General features: G+C 41.1%; 1 protein-coding gene across 1 annotated transcript in view; it reads left to right on the top strand.

Moving 5' to 3' along the window:
* atp10a (ATPase phospholipid transporting 10A) overlaps positions 1 to 21,518 on the top strand; it is a 72,997-nt gene extending 51,479 nt beyond the window's left edge. The window contains exons 16-22 of the mRNA XM_079574851.1: positions 7,253 to 7,329; positions 10,774 to 10,899; positions 11,967 to 12,167; positions 15,426 to 15,506; positions 15,602 to 15,706; positions 20,172 to 20,359; positions 20,832 to 21,518. Of these exons, the coding sequence (XP_079430977.1) occupies positions 7,253 to 7,329; positions 10,774 to 10,899; positions 11,967 to 12,167; positions 15,426 to 15,506; positions 15,602 to 15,706; positions 20,172 to 20,359; positions 20,832 to 21,360 (1,307 nt within the window). The 3' untranslated portion in view covers positions 21,361 to 21,518. The remainder of the gene's footprint in view (positions 1 to 7,252; positions 7,330 to 10,773; positions 10,900 to 11,966; positions 12,168 to 15,425; positions 15,507 to 15,601; positions 15,707 to 20,171; positions 20,360 to 20,831) is intronic.
* Positions 21,519 to 22,183: the final 665 nt, after the last annotated feature.

Raw genomic sequence — 22,183 nt, 5'->3', positions numbered from 1 at the left:
GCAGCTCTCCCACAGTGCGTCAGGGCAAACATCTCAATGGCGAATTCTCCTCGCAGTGATTTGTGCAGCGAAGGTGGGCCTCGTCTGTCGTCCCGCCGCGATGTCAATACGCTTTGACTTTGAGGTGTGAGAAAACAACCGCACTCATTTATCAAACCCACACCGCTCAAAAACAAACAATGGGGCAGCACTGGCATTGTTTTGGCGGAAATGCTCTTTGGATCTGGATCAGGAAAATCAGGAAAAACACAATGGCAATATTTAAAGGGACATTTCAGGATTTTTGACATAGGGCCTCATTTCCTTTATCCAGATTGTTGTTGATTTCTGGTGATGTATATATTTTTTTAGTTATCTTGCCGTGGAAGTCATTAAATAACATTATATATGATGAGTTTATTTGTGCTAGGCTAGTTCTAGGCTAGTGCATGTCTATGGTAACTAGTAGCCTGCATTAAAAACAGTCTGACCCAAGCACAGTGCACCTGAGGCAAATCACTTATAACACCAGACTACCCACATAAATGTCTGTGTCGACTGAATCATTTTTGAAATATAACCATTTTGCCTTTAAAATAACTTCTATTTGAGCAGCATCAGCTTCCTGGTTGTAGCTACGCAGCGGCGAAGTGATCTGCTCGGTTACCGGATCTACAGTAGTTTGTTTACCTGCGGCCGGCATTACTACACGTGGAATTCACAAAGGAGCTTTCTACAAATCAGATCTGGCAACGCTTGGAAGACTAACCCGATGATTTTGAAGACGTTTTTAATGCAGGCTACTAGTTACCATAGACATGCACTAGCCTAGCACTAGCCTAGCACCACTGAACTCTTCAAATATAAGGACTGCATGAATTTAAAAAAAATTATCTCCAGAAATCAATAACACTCTGGATAACTAGGAAATGAGGCCCTATGTCAAATATCTCGAAATATCCTTTTAATCCGTCTCCTTGTCATTTCATTAGTCGGTCACAAAGAATGTGTCATGCATTGTCTATCAAAAGATACAGATCGAGGAAAAAAAAGAGTTATTTATGTCTTAGAAACGGTTTGAACAAAATATTATGATCTTGTGATGGGCTGAGGTCAACTTCAGCTAAAAATACATCAAACACAAAGTGTGAGGCAGTATTTTATGCCAATTTTCCTCTCACAAAGCGAAAGATTCAGTCAAAAAATAGTATTGATCTCCTCTTCTGCACTAAACAAAACCACCACCACTGATGCAGTTGCAGCTTCTACTGCAACTCTTACTATTACAGAAAGCACCTCTACTTGGAGAGTAAGAGCTTATGTGAAAGACAGCAGTCATACGAGCCAGAACAATATGTTTAGCATTAGGTGGAGGAGTCCCCTAGTCTTTGTAAATAGTCTTAGATTACTGATATTTTTTACTTATTGTCATTTTATGGTTATTTGGATTAACATGTACATCGATAGCTAGGTGTAATAATTACCCATGAGGAGGCCTTCATTATATTTGGAAAAGCTCCTATACCAAACCTTATCATTTAACAGACAGATCTTCATTTGAGTTGTTTAATTTTGCAAATACTTTCAGAAGCTCTTATTCACCTTATTCTGGAAGTTCGCGTGGGCGCCGCGATGAATAGTGCCCGCCCCTTTTCTCCTATCTGTTAACATGGGACTGGAGAAGTCCACATAAAATCAGTCACTACACGAAAACAAAGCCGTTTTTAGGCCGCGCAGAGAAACGGTGCAGTGTTGACATGTTGGTGTAAATTGGACATTTTACACAAATCAATCGACTAAACGTCAGATTTGAGCTGAGAATATTTTCCCTCGTTCTCAGTTTAAATGAATGGGCTTCGCGCTCGACCGGAAGTGTCAGGACAACGGAAGTGCCGAGGCAAAAGTGGGCGGGGCGGAATAAGGTGAATAGACTTCTCTCAAAGAGAACAAAGGTCACAGGATAATGTCCTCTGATTGGATGAAGTGGCTCAGTGATGTTGTCATCTTCTTGTCAAACTGGTCTAAAACTGGGCAATATGGCATTTATGAACTAAATCTTATTCTTTTACCACAAAACAAAGAACAAAAGTGCAACCACACATTGCATACAGTGCCTCACTCAAACCCAGGCCACAAGCATGAAGCGATAGGTACTTTCTTGAACTTCTCCCATCATTTGGCGATGGATTGTGCAGTCAAACTCCCAACTTTTTCAGAAAGTCAAATGTTTGTGCTTACACTGCTTGGTTTTCTCTCTCTACATCGATGTCAATACGTTTTGACATTGAAATTTAGGTGAAAAGTCTGCACTCGTTCATCAACCTGCTAACAACACCTTTAGGGCAGCACTAAAGTTAGATGGGGTTATTTTCGCGCTCTCCTCGTAATTATACCTTCCCCCTATTGGACTTCCATAGGGTTTAGAGGTGACATGGAGGCATTTGACTTACACTCGTCTTTTGCTTGTTTGCCATGTGTTCGTGCCCTGCCTGCGCTTGGGGTTGTGCCAGCCAAGCGCTTTTTTCTGTCTTTGCGATGTTGGCAGTTATGGAGGAAACGCGCCGCTGCTAATTTGATTTTTCTTTGGGGACTTCATACGAGCGCAGTGGTGTGGACATATTTGGCCACATTTTATCTGTAACCACATTCAGCACCACGACAAGAGCCGCTGGAGACCAGCGGAGTGAGCGTTAATATGAAGACGAGGGGCCATTACAAGAACGTGTTGTACGAGCTGTCATTTCGTAATTTGAAAATAATTGACCAATTATACTGCAGCAATTAGACACACGAATATTAAGCCATTTTTTATTCTGTAGCGTTGATGCCGGTGGGTTAACTTAAGATGGTGTCACCTGCTGTAAAGTTGCATGTAGTTAAAACCACACTGCAGAACTCTCCAGGTTATACACTGCGCCATTTAGAAACCAAACTGTGGTCAAGGTCAGAAGAGCTTGGTGCTTGGTCACTCCCGTTTGGAGCTATAGGAATATACTGGGAGAGGCCAAATGCTAGCAACATCATTAGTCTTTTTGCGTGGCTGAGAGCACACAGTTCTTCCATACTGTGATATGTTCTTTCCTGAGCTTAGATGAGTTGATACGTACCTGTCTGGTCTTTGTACGTGCCAGTGGAAGAGCGCGGTAGCTTCCAACTTCACCCCCGTTTGGAGCTATAGGAATACATTGGGAGAGGCCAAATGTTAACAACATCTTTGGTCATTTTGCGTGACTGAGGGCACGCACATAGACCAGACAGGTACGCATCAACTCGTCTAAGCTCATGTAAGAACATATCTCAGTGTGAAAAACTGTGGCCTGTTCCTTTAATTTTCCCATGGATGTGTGGATTTTCCTCATATTCATTTATTCGTGTATTTATCAGTTTATGATCTAATAGGACACACATAACAGGTCTGTGTTCTGCTTAAAATAGGAGGAGCCAAAGTCAGCTTAAGGCTAAGTTCACAGGACTTTCTACGAAATCAGAGCCGACTTCAGTGAATGATGTCAAACAGATAATAACAGCTTTGCCAAATCACAACATTTAGCTTGGGTTGTAATTTCCTTCTTTACAAAAAAGCCAAAGGGCTTTAATGTTAATTTTATTGCCATCTAATCGCTTTAGTCGAACTTACTCGCTCTGTAGCGGCAGCTCCAGTCTCTGCCCCTGTTTCAGCCTCAAAGAAACATCACCGCATGGCTTGAGTCTGCTGCACGGTACCTGAAAACACGGACTGGATCCGTATCAAAACACTGGGTTGGATTTTAATAAAGCAAAAAACGGAATGGATTCCCGGAACGGATTTGGTGAAGACACTCATTTTATTGATCAGTGATTAGTGCTGCATAATAAAAGTCTATTGTTAAAAGGCCGGAGCAAAATAATCGGTGAACAAGTAATGATTAATGGTTTGACAAGGATTGTGAATACAGAGAATGCCACGGTTTGATGTAGTAAAACTCAGTCAAAACCGCTGTGCTGCTGTGAGGCTGTTTGGATTAGAAGTCGATCCATGTGGGTTTTTCGAAGGTCGATGCTGATTTTTTTGTGGATTTTGATGTTTTATATCTCTTTTACAATACCGTGTATGATCCTTCTATAATATAAAATGACAGTGTTGAAATGTGACCTCAGGGAGCGCTTTTTAGGGGCGTAGGGCTGATGTATTCAGTATTTTAGTAGATACTTTAGGGGAAGCTCATTTTAAAGGCAAAAGTCAGCAGATTCCAAAACAAAAACGGCAAGTCTCTATTGCTTATGGTTCCGAAATTCTAATAAGTCTGCAACATAAAATATATATATTACAATCAGAGGTATTCAGGTTGTAACCGATGTCGTAAAATACCCAAATATCGGCACGATATACCAGACTTTAAAAACACAGACATCTGTTTTTGATACAGCAATGAAACAAAACACACAGTCTGGTTTATGTTTTTATTCAGAAGTTCCCATATTATAAATGACATTAGCACAATAAGCACCCTTTAGGCCATTGTGCTCGACTCTTGAACCACATTTGCCTGTGAGAGCTGCCAGCAGAGCCACAGTCTCGCTTTTAAACATTTCCAATGGTACATTAAGTTTCAATCGCCTCATACCCCCCATTATAAGTCCTTTGTTCATCGCCCTTTATTGAACGCGCAGTGCTACAGTAGCATTACCTGAATACATTTGGCGTATAATGTTGCAGCTCAGTCACCTCTCGAGCGCTTATCACCACCTACGTCTCGGATCCAGCCGGGCGTTTCAGAGTCGTGACAACAACAAAGTCCTTCTCTGCTGCCTACTCGCGCTCCGCTCTCCCCCCGCCGCTGCAGCCCCCTCCTGTGGCGACACAAACTATCCACGGCCCTTAAGCTGAAGCCAAAACAAAGCACTACTGCGGGCCAACAAATGACCACACACACTCCGCTAATGGAGCAGCTGAGGAAACAGATAGCAGCACACTGACAAAAGATGGACATTGGGGAAATACAGAGATAAATTAGTTTATAGATGTTGTTTGTTTTCACATTCTGTGACCGGTAGATGACAGATCTGGGGGGGGGGGGGGGGGGAATCAGGCCATCAGCATATCCTCTGGTCCTTTTCATAATTTTGTATTGTAGTTTAAGTTGTAACAGTATATGGTAAGACTGGGAAGATACATTTACACAATCCGATACATCACGATACTCAGGGGCCGATCCGATGCCTATTGCGAGTATGTAATTATCATAACATGTTATAGGAAAATTGACATTTTTACCTTTAAAGGGGCTAGATGCGAGTTGGCCATTTTATACTCACTACTGCCACCTCAGGTAATACGTGTAACTGCACCTTCTATATTAAGCTCGTGCATGACGGCAATTCGGACCAAAGTAACAACTTTTTGAGTGACAGTGCAGGATTTTAGAGGCAGTTGTGGTGAACAGGTCTGGGCTCATTCTACACATTAGGACATGGCTGGAACATGTACAGGGAGGAAAATACTTATTTTTTATATTTTTAAACTCCGTATAGTCACTTTAAATTTGTAAAAAGAAAACAGTCATGTGTCCAAAGTTTATAAACCAAATGCCATTTGACAGTTAATGCACTTTTCAATCTTAACACTAAATAAATGTCAATAACACAAAATGTAACCAAGTGCTGTTGATGGAAAACAAGTTTGTGATAAAAATGCCTCCAAACACAAGTATTGAAAGCATTGCGATACGATACAATACGATATTTTGTGGCCTGATTTCACAAAAATATGCTGCTGCTCAACAAAATCCACTCAATATTATTATTATTATACAAACTGTGATATTTTACCCTGAATTACTTTATCAAGAAAGCGCAAGTTCAGTTTCCGAAAGACATAAATTGGCTATAAATCCGACTGATAATGATTTAAAACATTTTAAATGGCAGAAGCATTTTAAAAGTCTCGCCCTTTTCTTTCAACTGCGATTACATTCCTGCACTCTATGATACTGGCTCATATTGAGTACTGTATCACAAGTTGGTCCTATACAAGTCATGCTGCCATTGGGCCAATCGAAGTATGCTACAAAAGAGCATTGAAAATATTAGACAAGAAACCTTCGTCATACCACCATTGTCAAATTTTAGATAAATATAAATTTTTTAACTTTACTAATTTCAAATTATTTAAATCAGCCTGTCTAATCTATAAGGTTATACATGATCTGGCGCCTCCACCATTGAGTGATTTTATTAAACAAAAGTCTAGCAGTGCTGCGGGGTCTCGAGTGACTCGAGCCACTGTGAGAGGTGATTGTGAATTGGCATTTAAGCGGACTGCCTTTTCACAGGACGTCCTGTCATATCAGGGAGTGAGCTTCTGGAATAGTATTCCACTGTCAGTGAGGGAAAGCACAAGTCTCCCTACATTCAGGAGTTATTTAAAAGTGTGGCTGAGGGGCACACAAACATGTGATCATGTGTAGTGCATTATAAAAAAAAGAGATACAATTATCAGTGTAATACGGGTTGTGCAATAAGGGTCAGATAAAATGGGTTGGGCAATAGGGGTCAGTGTAATGCGGGTCAGTGCAATACAGAATGGTGCAATATGGGTCAGTGCAATATCAGGTCTGTCAGGGCATGTGCATTATTGAGGTTTGTGCAATACAGTCGATGCATTTACTATTTTCTATATTCTCCTCTGTTGTCCACTCTTGTTATTGTTATTTGTTTTAACGATGTGATCACTGTCTCTCTGTACATAGTCTGTATATAGTGTCTCTGTATGTTTTTACTAACTCGTGTGTAACATCAACCTGCCAGGGGGTCTGCAGATGGAAATTAGCCTAAGGCTATAATCTGGCATATTTACATTGTTTACAATGTTCATTAATATGTATTGTCCCTCCTTTAAAAAAAAAAAAAAAAAAAAAAAAAACGAATCAGCGCCTAATCTATATTTAACAAAACTGAATCAAAAACATTTCTATAATTGAGTGGAGTATCAAAAGTATTGCGATACACAGTTCCTGATACAATGCACACGGTACCACAACAACAAGTTTTGCAATGTATGGCCAAAGAATATCGAAATATATAAAATTACAATTAAAGATGAAGTTATCTTGCGTTGCAGAATGTTAATGTGAAATGGTCCTGCACTGTCAAGTTTTCAAGGACTAATTTATATATTCACAGTGCATTTTCAATTTAATGTAAACCAGGTTTCAGAAAATTATGATTTCTGACATCAATCTCCTGCACTGCACTGTATGGATGACTCTTTCTTTCCCCTTTAAATGTTTTCCAGGTGACGGAGCAAACGACGTGAGCATGATCCAAGTGGCAGATGTGGGAGTGGGCATTTCAGGACAAGAGGGCATGCAGGTAAAGCAGCAGGAGATATACAACTGGAAAACTGTGTTTTACAGTAGGGCTGTGAAATATACACATATCGTCAGTTTATCATCAAATCACGGCAGTTTTCCATCTGCCTTTGATTTACAGCCTAAAACTACAACACATGGAAACTGAAGGAGAATCCATTTTAATCATGATTTTCCTAATCCTGTTTCAAGTAGTCTTTAAGGTCATGGTCATTTTTTTTTCTAAAGGACAATAACCACAGCTGCGCAAAGTGCTTCACAACAAATAACGGTTGATAAAATCTAGGAATACAAAGTACAAACAAGGCATAATAAACTGTAATGTCAAGAGCAATGAAACAGAAGTACAATGGAGAAACAGCTCAACATATTAAAAAGCCTGTGCAAACTAGTAGGTTTTAAAGGAATAGGCCACTGTTTTTCCAGAAAGAAACAGAAGAAACAGCCAAAAACAAGATTTTCATCACTGATAATGAATGGAAATAAAGTACAAAAGACTCATTGATACACTTTCTGTTTGTAAGATGTCCAATTTAAGCTGATGTTTAATTTGATGTTTAATTCACTTGACATTTTACTGTCAGACTTAAAGCCGACTTTAATCCTTTTTACTGCAATTTCAGTGTCCAAATACAAAAGAAACCTATTCATTCATTACTTCTAAAGATAAAATACTTTGATAATGTTCTCAATCAAAGAGAACATTGTCAAAGTTCTCTCTCTGATTTGAGAGAACTTTGATGATGTTCTCTTATATAATGTTCTCTCAGTTATGGAATAGCCCAAACTTTTCTCATTTTACGCATTCCTGATTCACTGGATTGATTCAATCTTACTATTATCATCAATCAAAATGTAAAATATCTTGTACCATAAGCTGTGTTGTAAAAGGCTGGATGTTTTGTGTTTAAAATTAGCACTAGTGTAAAATTGAAAAACATGCGTTTACCATGTTGCAGATATATTATAGATGGGTAAACAAGGTCTAAAAGATGGTTCTAAACTAGGACTAAACCACATTTAAACCAAGTCCAGCCAGGTTTTGCCTTGATGGGATAGTCTCCAGTCACCCATAACGGCAATAAAAAGACAGAAAGTGCATAAACTACGCACTGAAACTTGATCTGTCCCCTGAGCGAGTGCAAATGCTCAAAAATGCATCGTGTTGCCTTACATAATTATCATTTTAATGTGAGCCGAAATAATCTTGATTTATTACACCGGCCATAATCCAGCGGGCCCCTATTTACTTTTATGAAACGGGAGTACGGCATTGGCATTTAGACTCAATATTTGATTCAACTCAATGGGCTTTCATTACGAGGCCACTGTCCCACACATCTTCTAAATGGGCCGCTCTGAGCTGCTGAGTCAGGAGCCTGTCCGCTGCCCCACACAGCAGCAGAAGTGCACTTTATAGAAACTCTGGACCCCTCTCTCACCGCCCAGTGGCCCACGCGAGGGTAGGCAGGGACACTGCCAAAACCTATAGGAAGCATCTTTTTCTACAGCATCTAAAACTCCCAGATGCTAAGTTTGCTGATTTGTCTTTCAAGGCATTAGTGCAGTGCTAATGGAAATGTGTGTCTACTTGCACTTAAGGAAAAATATCAGATTTTTCTAAGGATTGCGATTGTGAATACATTTGCAGTTACCCTTATATTAGTGGGTAAAATAAAAAATTGGTTTATACAGTATTTGAAACACATCCAGGAGCATTCAGATTTGAGGGAACACTGAAATGAGAACTGTTGCTAAACCAGGGGTATACAACATCAGGCACAACAGTCTGAACATACTCCAAAAATACTGAAAAGATAGTAAATAAATATTATATTTTTAAAGCAGTACTAAGTGTTGATGGGGTGATTGGGGGGTCTTTCATCTCCTATGGTGTCTCTGGCCAGAAACCACAATTGCAACTTGACTGCGACCGGGTTGGAGTCACCAATACACACTAATGGAATCACGAAGAAGAAGCTAACAGGCTAACGGGCAAAGCTAACTGTGGGCTAGCGCCACTTAAACAGTATTTACAGCCAAGTTTGAGTGAAAAAAAAAATATTTCCATTGTGTAATTAGATGTACAATATCCCTCTCTCCCTTTGTCTTTTCTGTCAGCGTAGTATTTGCTCTCACAGACAATTAATGAGTAAAAAAAAATGCAAACATGCTACGACACCTGCAGTGGCGTTTATGGCCTCTATGGGATGAGTTACTTCGTATTGCTTTAAATTCATTTTTTGGGTGAGGACCTCAATCTTTTGTCGAGAGACGTCAGGGTTTGCTGGTTTTAGAGAAGACTATATTCTCCAACCAGACTCTTTCTGTGGCCGTAAAGGGGCAACATGCTTTTGTTTGGATCGTGTTTCAGCTGAGTGCAGGCCCGGACCACAGGGGGGCCGGACACTCTCAGGACACCGGACACGGACAGTGTTAAACTCGCTTTGGCATGAATACAGTTTTAGTTAGACCTGTGAGAGCTACAAAAGAACACGAAGCAGCGCGATGTAATTGAGGAAAAGGAAGGTATCAGTGCTGTTTGTAATAACCACGCCTCAGTAGACCCCTTTTTTTGTAACAAGTCTCTCACCAGTGCCACAGTGTCATAGCTGCACAAGATGACCGTCTCGTTTGGAGCAACTCTCTCCTTGCGCCAGGGGGAAGATCAGGCCTTTTACTTTTATTTGTTTTATACCAGTAGTATTTTTCGATAACGCACTGGTATAGTTTAACAGTACCTGCCCAGGCCTACTTTTGTTGTTTACAGAGGATGTTTTGTTTCTCAATAATGTCAGCCCTTGCGATTCCAATCATGGTTTAAATTGGATTGCAGTTAATCTTTCAAAATAACTTTGAATGCCTTTAGGACAAATTTTACCGCTTAAACACGGATGTTAATTTGTTGAAATGAAGAATAAATTAAATAAGGACCATTACCTCAGCTATTTAGATATTAATCTCTACTTTGAAAGATGAAAAGTTTTCAATCACGTCTAAAGCAAGAAAACATGGTCGGACTGAAACCCAACTGTCCACCCGTCTTCACCGACTCCGTCTGGGGTTAGGGCATGAGTCAAACCCCTGGAAGCAAACGAGGAAGCGCCGAGAACTTCCTCTGCTTCTCTCTCCTGACTCCTGTTACAAAGGTGTTATTGCATTTTACTGATGATGGAGATCCCCAATTAATATCCCGGGGCGTCCTGTGTGGCCACTGCAGTGAGGCGCATCTGTTCCAGCCCCGTTTCGTGAGCTGCACCGGACCAAAGCATTTATCATTGTTAATCAAATTTATCTTTAACGAGACAGCGATCATTCGTCGGGAGTCCGCCGTGTGCTGAGGTGCAGGTTTTTGAGTCCAGGCCAGAGCGTTGGCAAATTATGATTAAGTGACTTTGTTTCGTTTAGCAAGGCACTCCTTTCCCCTTGTCCTTCTGTGTTGCAGGCGGTGATGGCGAGCGACTTTGCGCTGCCACGGTTCAGTTATCTCCAGAAGCTGCTGCTGGTGCACGGGCACTGGTGCTACTCCAGACTGGCCAACATGATCCTCTACTTCTTCTACAAGAACGCTGTAAGATTCACGTGTTTCCCAACCCAACTTTATTGATTAGCATGGGGAAAACCGAATTCTACTTCAATCATAATATTTTTTTGTTTAAATATTATGACCCGAATCTCTTAACCAGCGCCTTTAACTGAGCACATTTTCTCCTGTCTGGCCTTTTCCAAATCTAAAAGCTTCTTGACCTGAGAGTTTACAGCCTTTAGGCCAGTGAGATGGCTCATGTGAAATCTAGTCACGTGATCCTTGTTTTCGTCACGTCTGCATCATGTTTTTAGTTTTTTATTGCGGTTTTATAACATTTTTGTCACATTTTTACCATTTTCATCACGTTTTATTCAGGGCCGTGGGAAGACATTTTGGCTTGGGGGTGCTGAGAGACATGATTGCCCCCCAAAACGCTATTTCTTTGCTTATTTCCTATTTATTTAATATTGCCTGTAATGCATAGACGATCCACCAGGGGGTGCTGTAGCGCCCTCAGCACCCTGGGTTCCCACGGCTTTGATTTTATTGTCAGGTTTTTATTATGTTTTTATCATTTTTGTCACGTTTTTATTGCGTTTTTATCACATTATCGTCACGTTTTTTATCATTTTCATCACGTTGTATTTGTCACGTTTTTATTGCATTTTTTATCATTTTCGTCATGTTAATGAAACTCAGCAACAAAAACAAGCCAAATTGGTGACTGTAGGCCTTAGCTTTCAAATGAGGCGTTACACTGGCCTATAGGCTGTACACTCTTGAGTCAAGAAAGTTTTAGATTTGGGTAAAATTTCAGAAAATCTGCCCGGGGATTATGGTGTTAAGAAGGTTTGGGATGATTTCAACCAAAAATATTAAGAAGCGTTATAGTATTTATTGTCACTATACTGTTCAACAGCCTTTTTAGTTGCCTACTTCCCAAAACCTGCATAATAGGCCTCCGATTTTGTTAATATTGATCAATTGTACAGTAGATTGATAACCTCTTTTTCTGACTTGCTTTACCAACAAAATTGAGTTGCTGTCCTGAGTCTCCTGGGCCCGTCCCACTAGCTGTGATTCAGTGTGTTTTTCTGTCGTTCCCGCAGATGTTCGTGGCCCTCATTTTCTGGTATCAGTTTTACTGCGGCTTCTCGGGGTCGGCCATGATCGACCAGTGGTATCTCATCTTCTTCAACCTCATGTTCTCCGCGTTCCCACAACTCATCACCGGCACCCTGGACAAGGACGTGTCCGCGGAGACGCTGCAGCATCTACCTCAGCTCTACAGGAGCGGACAGAACTCAGAGGTGACCAGTACGGCTGAATGAATACGTTTGAGATTAATCCTTTCCACAGGAGTGAGCACCACTGTTGCTCACTGAGAATACAGGCAACACTGAACTAAATGACTGAAATCTTCCAGTTCATTATTACTATTATTTGTCAGCAAATCTACAGCAGGGACGTCGAGGTCATGGGATTATTTTAAGATGTTTTTTATATGACATTGAATTCGTGATTGGTCTAGTGATGTTGATGGTCGTGGCCTGAAAAGTTTGGGAACTCCTGATCTACAGTAGTGGTTCCCAAAGTAGAGTCTGGGGCCCAATGGAGAGGCACCATGGGGTCCCCCAAAGCTTGTCCACACATCAATGTAAAGGAGTTGAGCCTCTTAACCCCGGCCTTAAAGGTGTACAGGAGGATTTTCCCGAATTTTAGGAAAGAACCGCCCTCTCCACTTTTTAAAAAAAATGCGCATGCGCAACGCTCTACCTGCCTCCGAGGAGGAAGAATCTCCCAAAAACACTTTGGTCTTGTTTCTCTCTTCTGAAGCCTTTCTCTTCTTCTCATACACTTCGAAAACATTTTTTCTCTTGCGACCCTCTGCCATTTTCAAACGACTCGGTGCGTTCTGCGAGCGGCAATGAATGGCTAACAGCGTAACTCACATAGGCTTGAAAGTGCACATGCGCAGAAATTAACAAGGGGCGAGCGCGCACATGACGGCCTTACGTAGGCAAATCACCAGAATGATTGACAATTAGGAGGACCAATCGTCTTGATGATCCACCTGGAAATAGAACATCCTCCGCTATACCTTTAACCAAGTGCATTTTCTCCTGTTCAGCTTTACCCATAGGCCCTATAGACAGGGTAACGCATTTTTGTCACTTTTTTGCAAGAGCTTACAGCCTATTTGTCAGTTTGATGCCTCATTTGAAAGCCAAGACCTTCTAGTTTCAAAAAAACATGTCTGGGATCTAGGGGTGTAACAATGCACCGTACGAAAGTGACAGTGCAGGTTGGTCTATATGACTTAATATTTAAGCTGGGTGGTGCCAGTCATGTGTATATGTGCACCTAAACACAGAGTGCATGTGTGTCATCACAACACTCTACACTGGTATTATTACATCCTCAAAAACACATGTCTTGCAGATTGTAGATCCAGTGCGCCAGACAAATGCATAAGATCCAATCTTGGTCATAATCCGCCTCAAAAGTACAAGCATAATGTTGTCCAGGAACAGCCCAAACATGAGCCTCACATCAAATGCGCCGCTGTGAGTGTTTTAGCTGCCGTGTATGGAAAGCTGAAACTGAAACGTATCACTTTATGAGCGCATGGCCTGGCACTGCGCTGTTATTTATTTATTTATTTTTTAACTTTAACGCACAACAGTTTTGTTTTCTATTTTGTTTTGTATCGTGAGCTTTTATTATAAAGCAGCATTGAAAAATTAGACCATAAATACTGCCAAAGGATGAACATTTGTCTATTTTATTTCAAAACCAACTTTTTTTTTATATTGTACTTGCACCGTGATGCACCGAACCGTGAGATAGCTGAACCGTTACACCCCTAGTAAGATCTGTGTGAGTGAAACACAACTTGCATCACATTTGCTGTCCCTAACCCCAAACATAACCACCATTTTATACTCACTACTGCCACCTCAGGTCATACGTGTAACTGCATCTTCTATATTAAGCTCGTGCATGACGGCAATTCGGACCCACCTTTCTGAGTGACAGTGCAGGATTTTAGAGGAAGTTGTGGTGAACAGGTCTGGGCTCATTTTACGCATTAGGACATTGTTGGAACATGTAGGGGGAAGAAAATACATCATTTTAACATTTTTAAACTCCGTATAGTCCCTTTAAAGGCTGATGGAGCAAAAGTTTCAAATTGCCGTCTTACAATGATTTTTTCCTTCTTCACCTGCAGTGTCTCCGACGTCATTGAAAGGCCTATTATTGGCTTCACAGTCTTTTCTGGTCCGTAGTCTGAAACAAAACTATACAGGGGCACAACCCAAACAAAAGCTGGGCTAAACCAGGTCAATACGAGCACTAAAATAACTTCAAAAGCAGGAACTAAACTTGGAAAAAGTATTGTAGGAAGTCAATCTCTCTTCCCGTCTTTCATTGTTTAATTTAACTCAAAAGCATCTATGTATTTCTGGTGTTGCACATTGTCTGGTCAACATTGCCAGTAGTATACGATTAATCGCACGTCAATCTCTTCAGAGTCACCTTCGCTAACCCGTCTTGAAAGTCTGCATGTTTCAGATTCTAATATTCCGTCTGATCTCGGCTTTTTATTCCCTGTTCGACGCGCAGCTCTCCTTTTTCATAATCCATCAGTAAATCAACCTCAGAGCAGGGTATGTTTTTATGAAAGTACATCTTGTCCTTGCTACCCAGCAGAAAAAGAAAATAAGCCTGCTATTTTCCTCCTCCTTTATATGAACAAATAACCCGTATATTACACTTAATACCACCAGACTTCACACTCGCAGATGCAGTACATGCCGGAGCTATAGTCGGCAAATGTTTTTATTACATTCATTCTTTTGTCACTTTCACAACACGCGCACAATGAAATTCCCTGTCATTTGCATTGTCTCAGCTGCAGCGTCTACAAATTAAATTGCATGCTGTACTGCGGAGAGTCTTTAAGAATAACTATGAATAAACAAGTGGGGCAAAGGGATTTTATTTGTACAGCTCCTTCACAAGGCACCAAATGAGCCCAGACCTGTTCACCACAACTGCCTCTAAAATCCTGCACTCAAAAAGGTGTCACTTCGGGTCCGAATTGCCGTCATGCACAAGCTTAATATAGAGGGTGCCGTTACGCAAATGGCCTGAGGTGGCAGTAGTGAGTATAAAATGGCCAACTTGCATCCAGCCCCTTTAACGAAAATGTCGCCAAAAAAAAGCAATGAAACAAAATGTCTGAAAAGTGACGATAGCGTGGCTACAATGGGAGGAAAAAGATCCTTCGAGGTCAGTTTTGTAGCTTTCAAATAAGATGTTGCTCTGGCCTAGATGGTGACCTTCAAGATGTGGGTAAAGCTGAAAATGCACTTGGTGAAGGCGGGGGTTAAGAGGTTAAAGTTATGAAACGAAACAGTTGTAGCTTACTTACAAATCCAGTCCCGTGGCTTTCTTTTTTTTAAATCCTGAAAAGCTTTTAGAGGTGCCAGTTGCTGTGGACTTGTTCTTCAAAAGCAGAAGCAGCAAAACAGTTCTCATTAGTCTTTTATTTAAATGTGCAGGAGTACAAGCCGTACATGTTCTGGATGAACATGATCGATGCATTCTACCAAAGCCTGGTCTGCTTCTTCATTCCCTATTTTGTAAGTCTGCTGTTCATTACTTTCTCTGCAAATTGTTTTTCTTATACAAAGATGTTGATTGATTCTTCTGCTGGTTTTCCCCCTGTGTCTCTCAGGCTTATGCTGACTCAGGTGTGGACCTGTTTACATGGGGGACTCCCATCACCACCATCGCGCTTTTCACCATTCTTTTGCACCTGGGCGTTGAGACCAAAACCTGGGTAAGGAGCGCAACTGTTGAAATACTTTACAAAGGCTACAGGCTATGGGAATTCAGACGGCATCTTTGGAACTGTCCATATATGGTCATGTTTGAAGCAGTGAGAGCGGAAACAAAGAAGTGAAAACACATTTTCTCCCATTTATCCACCATTACTTTAACAAACGCTGAATTATGAATACATTTTCCTACTAAATAAAGATACAGAGACAGAAAAGAGTGTAGAATTGTGATTCCCATGAGAGGTTTTTTCTTCCCCCCTGGTTAGGCCACGCCCCCTTGTATGAAGCATGGCTGTCTGTATATACAGTATAAGATTAATTCTCCCCATACTTTCTGTAGATATAGATCCGCTATTGTTGTTGACATAATGGGCCCATCTTGTCTTTCTAAGCGCAGACTTTAGACTATCGTTCGCCCTTACAAGGTGCGCTGTAACCTTCAGCTTCATACCTGGTGCAGTGGGTTGAACGGGGGCTGGACATGGACCGGACACCCCTGGCGGATGGCTAAGTTGTGTACCACAACGGTCCCTCGCCAAGCTTTTTCCTCCTACTGGGGACTGGTGTTTTGATCACGCCATGTAGAGCCCAGCGCGCCGCTCTTGTTTTGTTTGTTTGTTTGTTTATTTATTTCAGTCCTGCAACCAACCGATTGCACTGACGTCTCTCAGCAACAGGGAGAGGAAAAACATATATATAAAAATATTCCAACCCCCCCACACACACAGCACCACTCAACACAAAACATTATACAACAATACAACAGACAGACGGAGACAGACGGAGACAGACGGAGACAGACGGAGACAGACGGAGACAGACGGAGACAGACGGAGACAGACGGAGACAGACGGAGACAGACGGAGACACACAGAGACACACACACAAACTTACTGATTCTTCACTCCCCCCCCCTCCCCTCCCTATAGATGCACATAGTAAACATTGCACACAAGGAGTAATGCCAAGAGGAGTCTGCCGAAGCACAAAGCTTAACGGCTCCACCCTTTACAGATTGCATTATGGTGCTCAATATTGTGTGACATATGACTGATATTTAAACCATAAATGACACAATAAATTAATATTACAATATACCATACACCATATTCATACATAGTATATAGAGTATCAACATTACAACACTAATCTACTATAAATCTTCAATACCAGAGCCAGCTCTCTTCACTTCTCAGCTCGGTTTTCTTTCTCTCGGGAGTCGGACACGGACGGTGTTTCACTCACAGTGTCCTGCGATAGCTTGAAACAGTGTTAATTTCGTCGACTATAATATTTAGTCTTAATTTTAGTCAAAGTGATATTTTAGTCGACTAAAATAAGACTAAATAAAAATGAAAAGGAGAGACTAAAATCAGCCAAACTTCTATTGACAGTCTGAAAGAACCTCATACCATTTAATTTCACTGCCAGATGAACAGCTCTGTGCTTTATTCATGTGGGAGCAGCTCCATTAAGTCGAGGACCTTGATTAAATATGATTATAATGAATATTATAAATGCAAAGTCGACTAAATTAGTCTTAAATTTAGTCGACTAAATTGACATGCAATTTTAGTCGACTAAAACTAGACTAAAATTGAAACGTTTTTTTTTTACTAAATCTCTGAAATTAAATTACATTTTAGTCAAAAGACTAAGACTAAAACTAAAATAAAATATGTTGTCAAAATTAACACTGAAATTGCTGAACGAAGTACATGAAGCCATGTTGATGTTCTCGTAAAGATGAGGAGAGAGAAGGAGAAGCGCTCGTTGCTGCCAGTTGCTTTTGCAGCAAACCACGCCTCAGTCAACCCAGTCTTTCTAAGCCACACAAGCCCGGCGTGGACCCGGTCTTCCCATTTCTCACTCACTACTTTCACGGTCAAAAACAACCTCTGCACAAGTAAATGAAAAGTTATCTCTTTTTAAGGTACAAGATCATTCACTACTCGTTGACTGGAGCGGACTTCATTGTGGTGACTGTTCAGAAACGAGCTGCTTGAGCCTTAGTCCAGATGTTTTTTTTCCTCTGGACGTTGGTTGTTCTCTTCACTACGATGAACTTTCCCCATGTTTGACTTGATTGAAACAGATAGTGGCGCGTCTGCTGCTCATGTATATTTTATGTTGATGTGGTGCCAGATGGTGCCAGGATGCTCTAACATTTAGCATTTACACCGTACGTCTCACACTGGCCTGAAACTACATGTTGTACAGGATCAAACACGCACTCCGTTATAGAAATGCATGAAATGGCAGTCATATTTTGAATAATCAGCGCTTGCAACCAAAGCCATCCATCATCAATCTAGTTATAAATTCAGCGATATATCATTTATTAGGAAAGTAGCTTGACTCGAGTTATAACACCCAAGATACGCACTTGCATCGCCAATCAGATGCTATTCCCTTTTCCCCATTTTAATTATGCTCAATGTGCTGTTTGTAATTGTTCTTTCTTTAGTGTAATGCCTTCATATCAACAGCAATTTGCAGCTAGAGTTCCTCCACTTTGCAAATCTCAACTATTTGCTTGTTGAATTAAGGGAAATCTTGAGGCCTAAGCATTATTAGCCTGACTTTATGAATGCCTGATTAAATAAATTGCCCAATCTCTTTATCTTTATCGCACACAGCAGCTGACCCACCCAAAATATTCTACATTTTTCTTTCCGATATACAGTATTTCATTTCCAGACTCTACCCGCACACGCACTCCCCAACTTGTCCAAGAGTTGAAATCTCAAGCTAAATTGTTATTGCCCAGCATCGAATCCATTATGCCCAGCTGTAAATTTTCGCCTGACATCTTTTTTTCCACATAACTCTTAACTTTCCCTCCGCACGCTCTTGCCTCTGCTCTTACTAACAATAACATTGACTTGTGGTGAATGTATCGAAGTAGCAGGTAGTTCATTCTCCCACATAATAAAACGCATGATCGGTACAAAAAAAAAGTCAATTATCGGCGCGCGAGTTGGCAGCGTGGTCTGTAGCTGCGAGGAGGTGATTAATTATGTGTGCGTGTGTGTCAAACGCTACAATACTCCCCCAACTGTTTGCTGTCAGACGCCTATCAAGCAAACAGCCGAACATGAGAGCCTCAATTCATTACGCATTAGCACACAATGGGACAAGCTGATACGGGAGACAATGCGCTTGTGTTAGGCATGTAGTAAGGAGGGAGCTACATCCACTCGTGCAACTTTGAGACTTTTGTTCTGAGACTTTTTTTTTTTTAGCACCTTATGGTTTACTTTTTACACATATTATTACACTGTCTCAAAAAAATTCTGGCACGCTCTAATATTTCATTGGCCTGCGTTAAGCTTTGATTACACATGCATTTGCTGTGGCAGTGTTTCAGGAAGCTTCTGCGTTGACAAAAGATCCAGTGTTGCCTTAATTTTTCTGATCAATCCTGACATTGTCGTGCTTGAATTAGGGCTGACAAGCGATTATTTTTTTCAATCGTGATTAATCGCACTTGTGAAATTCGATTTGTCGTGGTTTATTTTTCATTTTTAATACATACAACACTTACATTTAAAGTGTTTGATTATTGATTGCACATTTCATTAACCAAATATTCAGAGTTTCACAAGCCCAACAGCTTCTAACCAGGATCCCTTCAGCCCTTTCTTGGTCGCTCGCCCAAGGCTTGATGAGTCAACAATAAATAACATTTTAGAGACATTTTCTTTGGTGCTGAACATTTTGGACAGAATCCGCAAACTTTTAGGTTCATAAAGCAGAGTATAAGGACAAAATTGAAATCATTTATGTTGAAATAGGATAATTAGACAAGCCTTTTTGATGCATAAGTATCTCTTTGTCGCTTTTGTTTCATAAAAGTACCTCATCGTGTGAAAAGATTGGAGACTCTAGGCTTACAATATGTAGTTAATACAAGTGCTTTGTCTTTCAGTTCATGTGTGGCTCATATACAGAAGTGTGTTTGGTCAAAACATGATGCAATTAATTTCTGATTAATTATGACCGCCCTAGTTAGAATATGCCTGTGCCATCAAGGAAGAAGAAATCCGTTGATTTCATCCTTGACTTTTGGCACTTAAAATCCTCAGACCTGTTGAATAATTGTGGATTATTGAGATCTGAACTTTAACATTGTCACATTCAGACGTTGGAACTTAAGACTTGGGAAAATCAAGCTCAGTTGATCCCATATTCTTTGTATCTTAACTTTTTGCCAAAATGGTCTCTTGGACTCAAATGTCCGTTAAGATGTTTTTGGCAATACTTTTGACCCTAATTAAGATCAAAGGCTCGCTTGGAGATGGGATATGTTTATACTGGAACGGTTCAGCACTGCTCCTCCATAAACACCCTGTCGGACTCCAAAGAATTGGGTGGGCTACTGATATAACCATGAAAAAATGTACCTTCTCTAATCTTGAAATGTTCCTTGTACATATCTATAATATGCTCGTCTGTTTTCAGACCTGGATGAACTGGCTGTCGATCTGCTTCAGCGTGGCCTTGTTCTTCACGGTAGCTCTGTGCTATAACGCGTCCTGTCCCACCTGTTACTCGCCCTCCAACCCCTACTGGACCATCCAGAGGCTGCTGCAGGACCCGCTCTTCTACTTCCTGTGTATCATCACCCCCTGCTCTGCGCTACTGCCCCGGTACGAGATTATTATGAACACAGGATATTCAAAGAAACGTTTTTTCCACATTGCCCACTAATCTAAGTTCCATTATTAATGTTGTGCATAATTTAATAATGAATGAGTTTATAATTTCATTGATTTTGTTGTAGAAGGATATGGCATTTGACTTCCAAAGGTTTTATTATTTTAAACTATTGAATCTATTCCATCTGAAACACTACAGTACATCAAGACCACAATAAAATGACCAAATGGGCTTATAGATCTGGATTAAAACAGTAAGCAAAAGCAGAAAGTGAACTTTTAAAAATGGATAAACAAGGGATTAAAGTTCAGATGTTTGAAGAAATCAGAAAACAAAATCTACTGCCTTTCTTTTGATTTACGAAGTATTTGCACTCTCTGTCCAGCATTCCAGGTGTTATTGCGTCCAAATGCCTTTCGTGTTTGTCCTTGGCTTTAAACGCTGCCGATGTTTTGCTTCCAGATATTTCTACAGGGCGTGTCAAGGCACCCTGTTTCCGAGCGCGGTCCAAGTGGGAAGACAGTTGGATAAACTCCCCCCCGAAACCCGCAGGAACATCCTCAGCGTGAGCCGGGTCGCCACGGGGTCGCCGCTCAGCCTGCGACCTCATTTCCTGTCCACCAACAAGCCCCTCCCAAAAGACAATGAGGGCACTAACAATATATCTCAAACCTACCAAAAAGAGGATGCTGGAAAAGACAAGGAGACATCCAAAGACATGTACTCGTTCGTTAACTCTGAAGGAGACACTCTGCCTTATACCAAAGATCTTCCACGAGGAGAACTAAACATCTCTTGTAAAACATCAGAGGCCCTAAACACGAGCCCTGAGGGGTACCATGGATTGAGTCCTGGGGGCAGTTTCTCTCAAACAGACAGTGTGGAGTTGCCGCCGGAGCACGGGCCGCCCTGTGTCCGATACAAGAGGAGCTCAGAGGAGGGCCTTCAGGGTCAGGACGGGACGGAGCACAGGATCCAGGTGGCCTTGTGACATGCCGCGGACTAAAGGGAGATTTGGGGTTTGTTATGAAGTAAGGCTGTATGGGGCACTACAAGGATGGCATTGGCACTGTTTAAAGGGACAGGCCACCGTTTTTACATACTGAGATATGTTCTTACCTGAGCTTAGACGAGTTGATGCGTTACTCTCTGGTCCGTGTGCTCAGTCACGCAAAAACACCGCAGATATTATTATCATTTAGCCTCTCCTCCCCTCCTCTATGGACCCAAGCGGGGGTGAAGTTAGAAGCGACCAAGCTCTTTCACATTTCCCTTTTTAAATACGGTTACATGATTAGTTACACGATCCAAGTATAGTCACACAAAATTAAACATGTCGATTTTTTAAGCGGATAAAAGGGGTACTTAATAACACCTTTGGAGCGCTTCAACTTTACTGTGTATCGTGTAACTCGGGGGTCTCCAACCTTTTTTACCCGGCGAGCTACTTTCACACCACAAGAACATCGAAGAGCTACTTACGCTTCAAAAACACTTGAGTAAAATGCTATTTGGGTGGACTTAACCCTGGAGAATAAGTAGCAAAGATCATATTTCAAAACGAATGACTTTAGTTTAGTCCTTATACTTTACAATGTTCACCAAACTGTTTGCAGATTGTGTTCAGCATGTTCAGAACAAACAGAAAATGCATCTAAAATGTTAGTTATCATGCATTTATGATGTAGAAAGTCTTTGGCGAGCTACTGGTTGGCGATCCCTGGTCTAACTAATCATGCAACCGTATTTAAATAAGGAAAACGTGGAAGAGCTTGATGACTTCTAACTTCTCCCCATTTGGGTCCGGAGAGGAG

The sequence above is a fragment of the Gobius niger genome (genome assembly GCF_951799975.1).
Source record: "Gobius niger genome assembly, chromosome: 17".
In the NCBI taxonomy this organism is placed as follows: Eukaryota; Metazoa; Chordata; class Actinopteri; order Gobiiformes; family Gobiidae; genus Gobius; species Gobius niger.
This window is presented reverse-complemented; position numbering and strand designations above follow the sequence as displayed.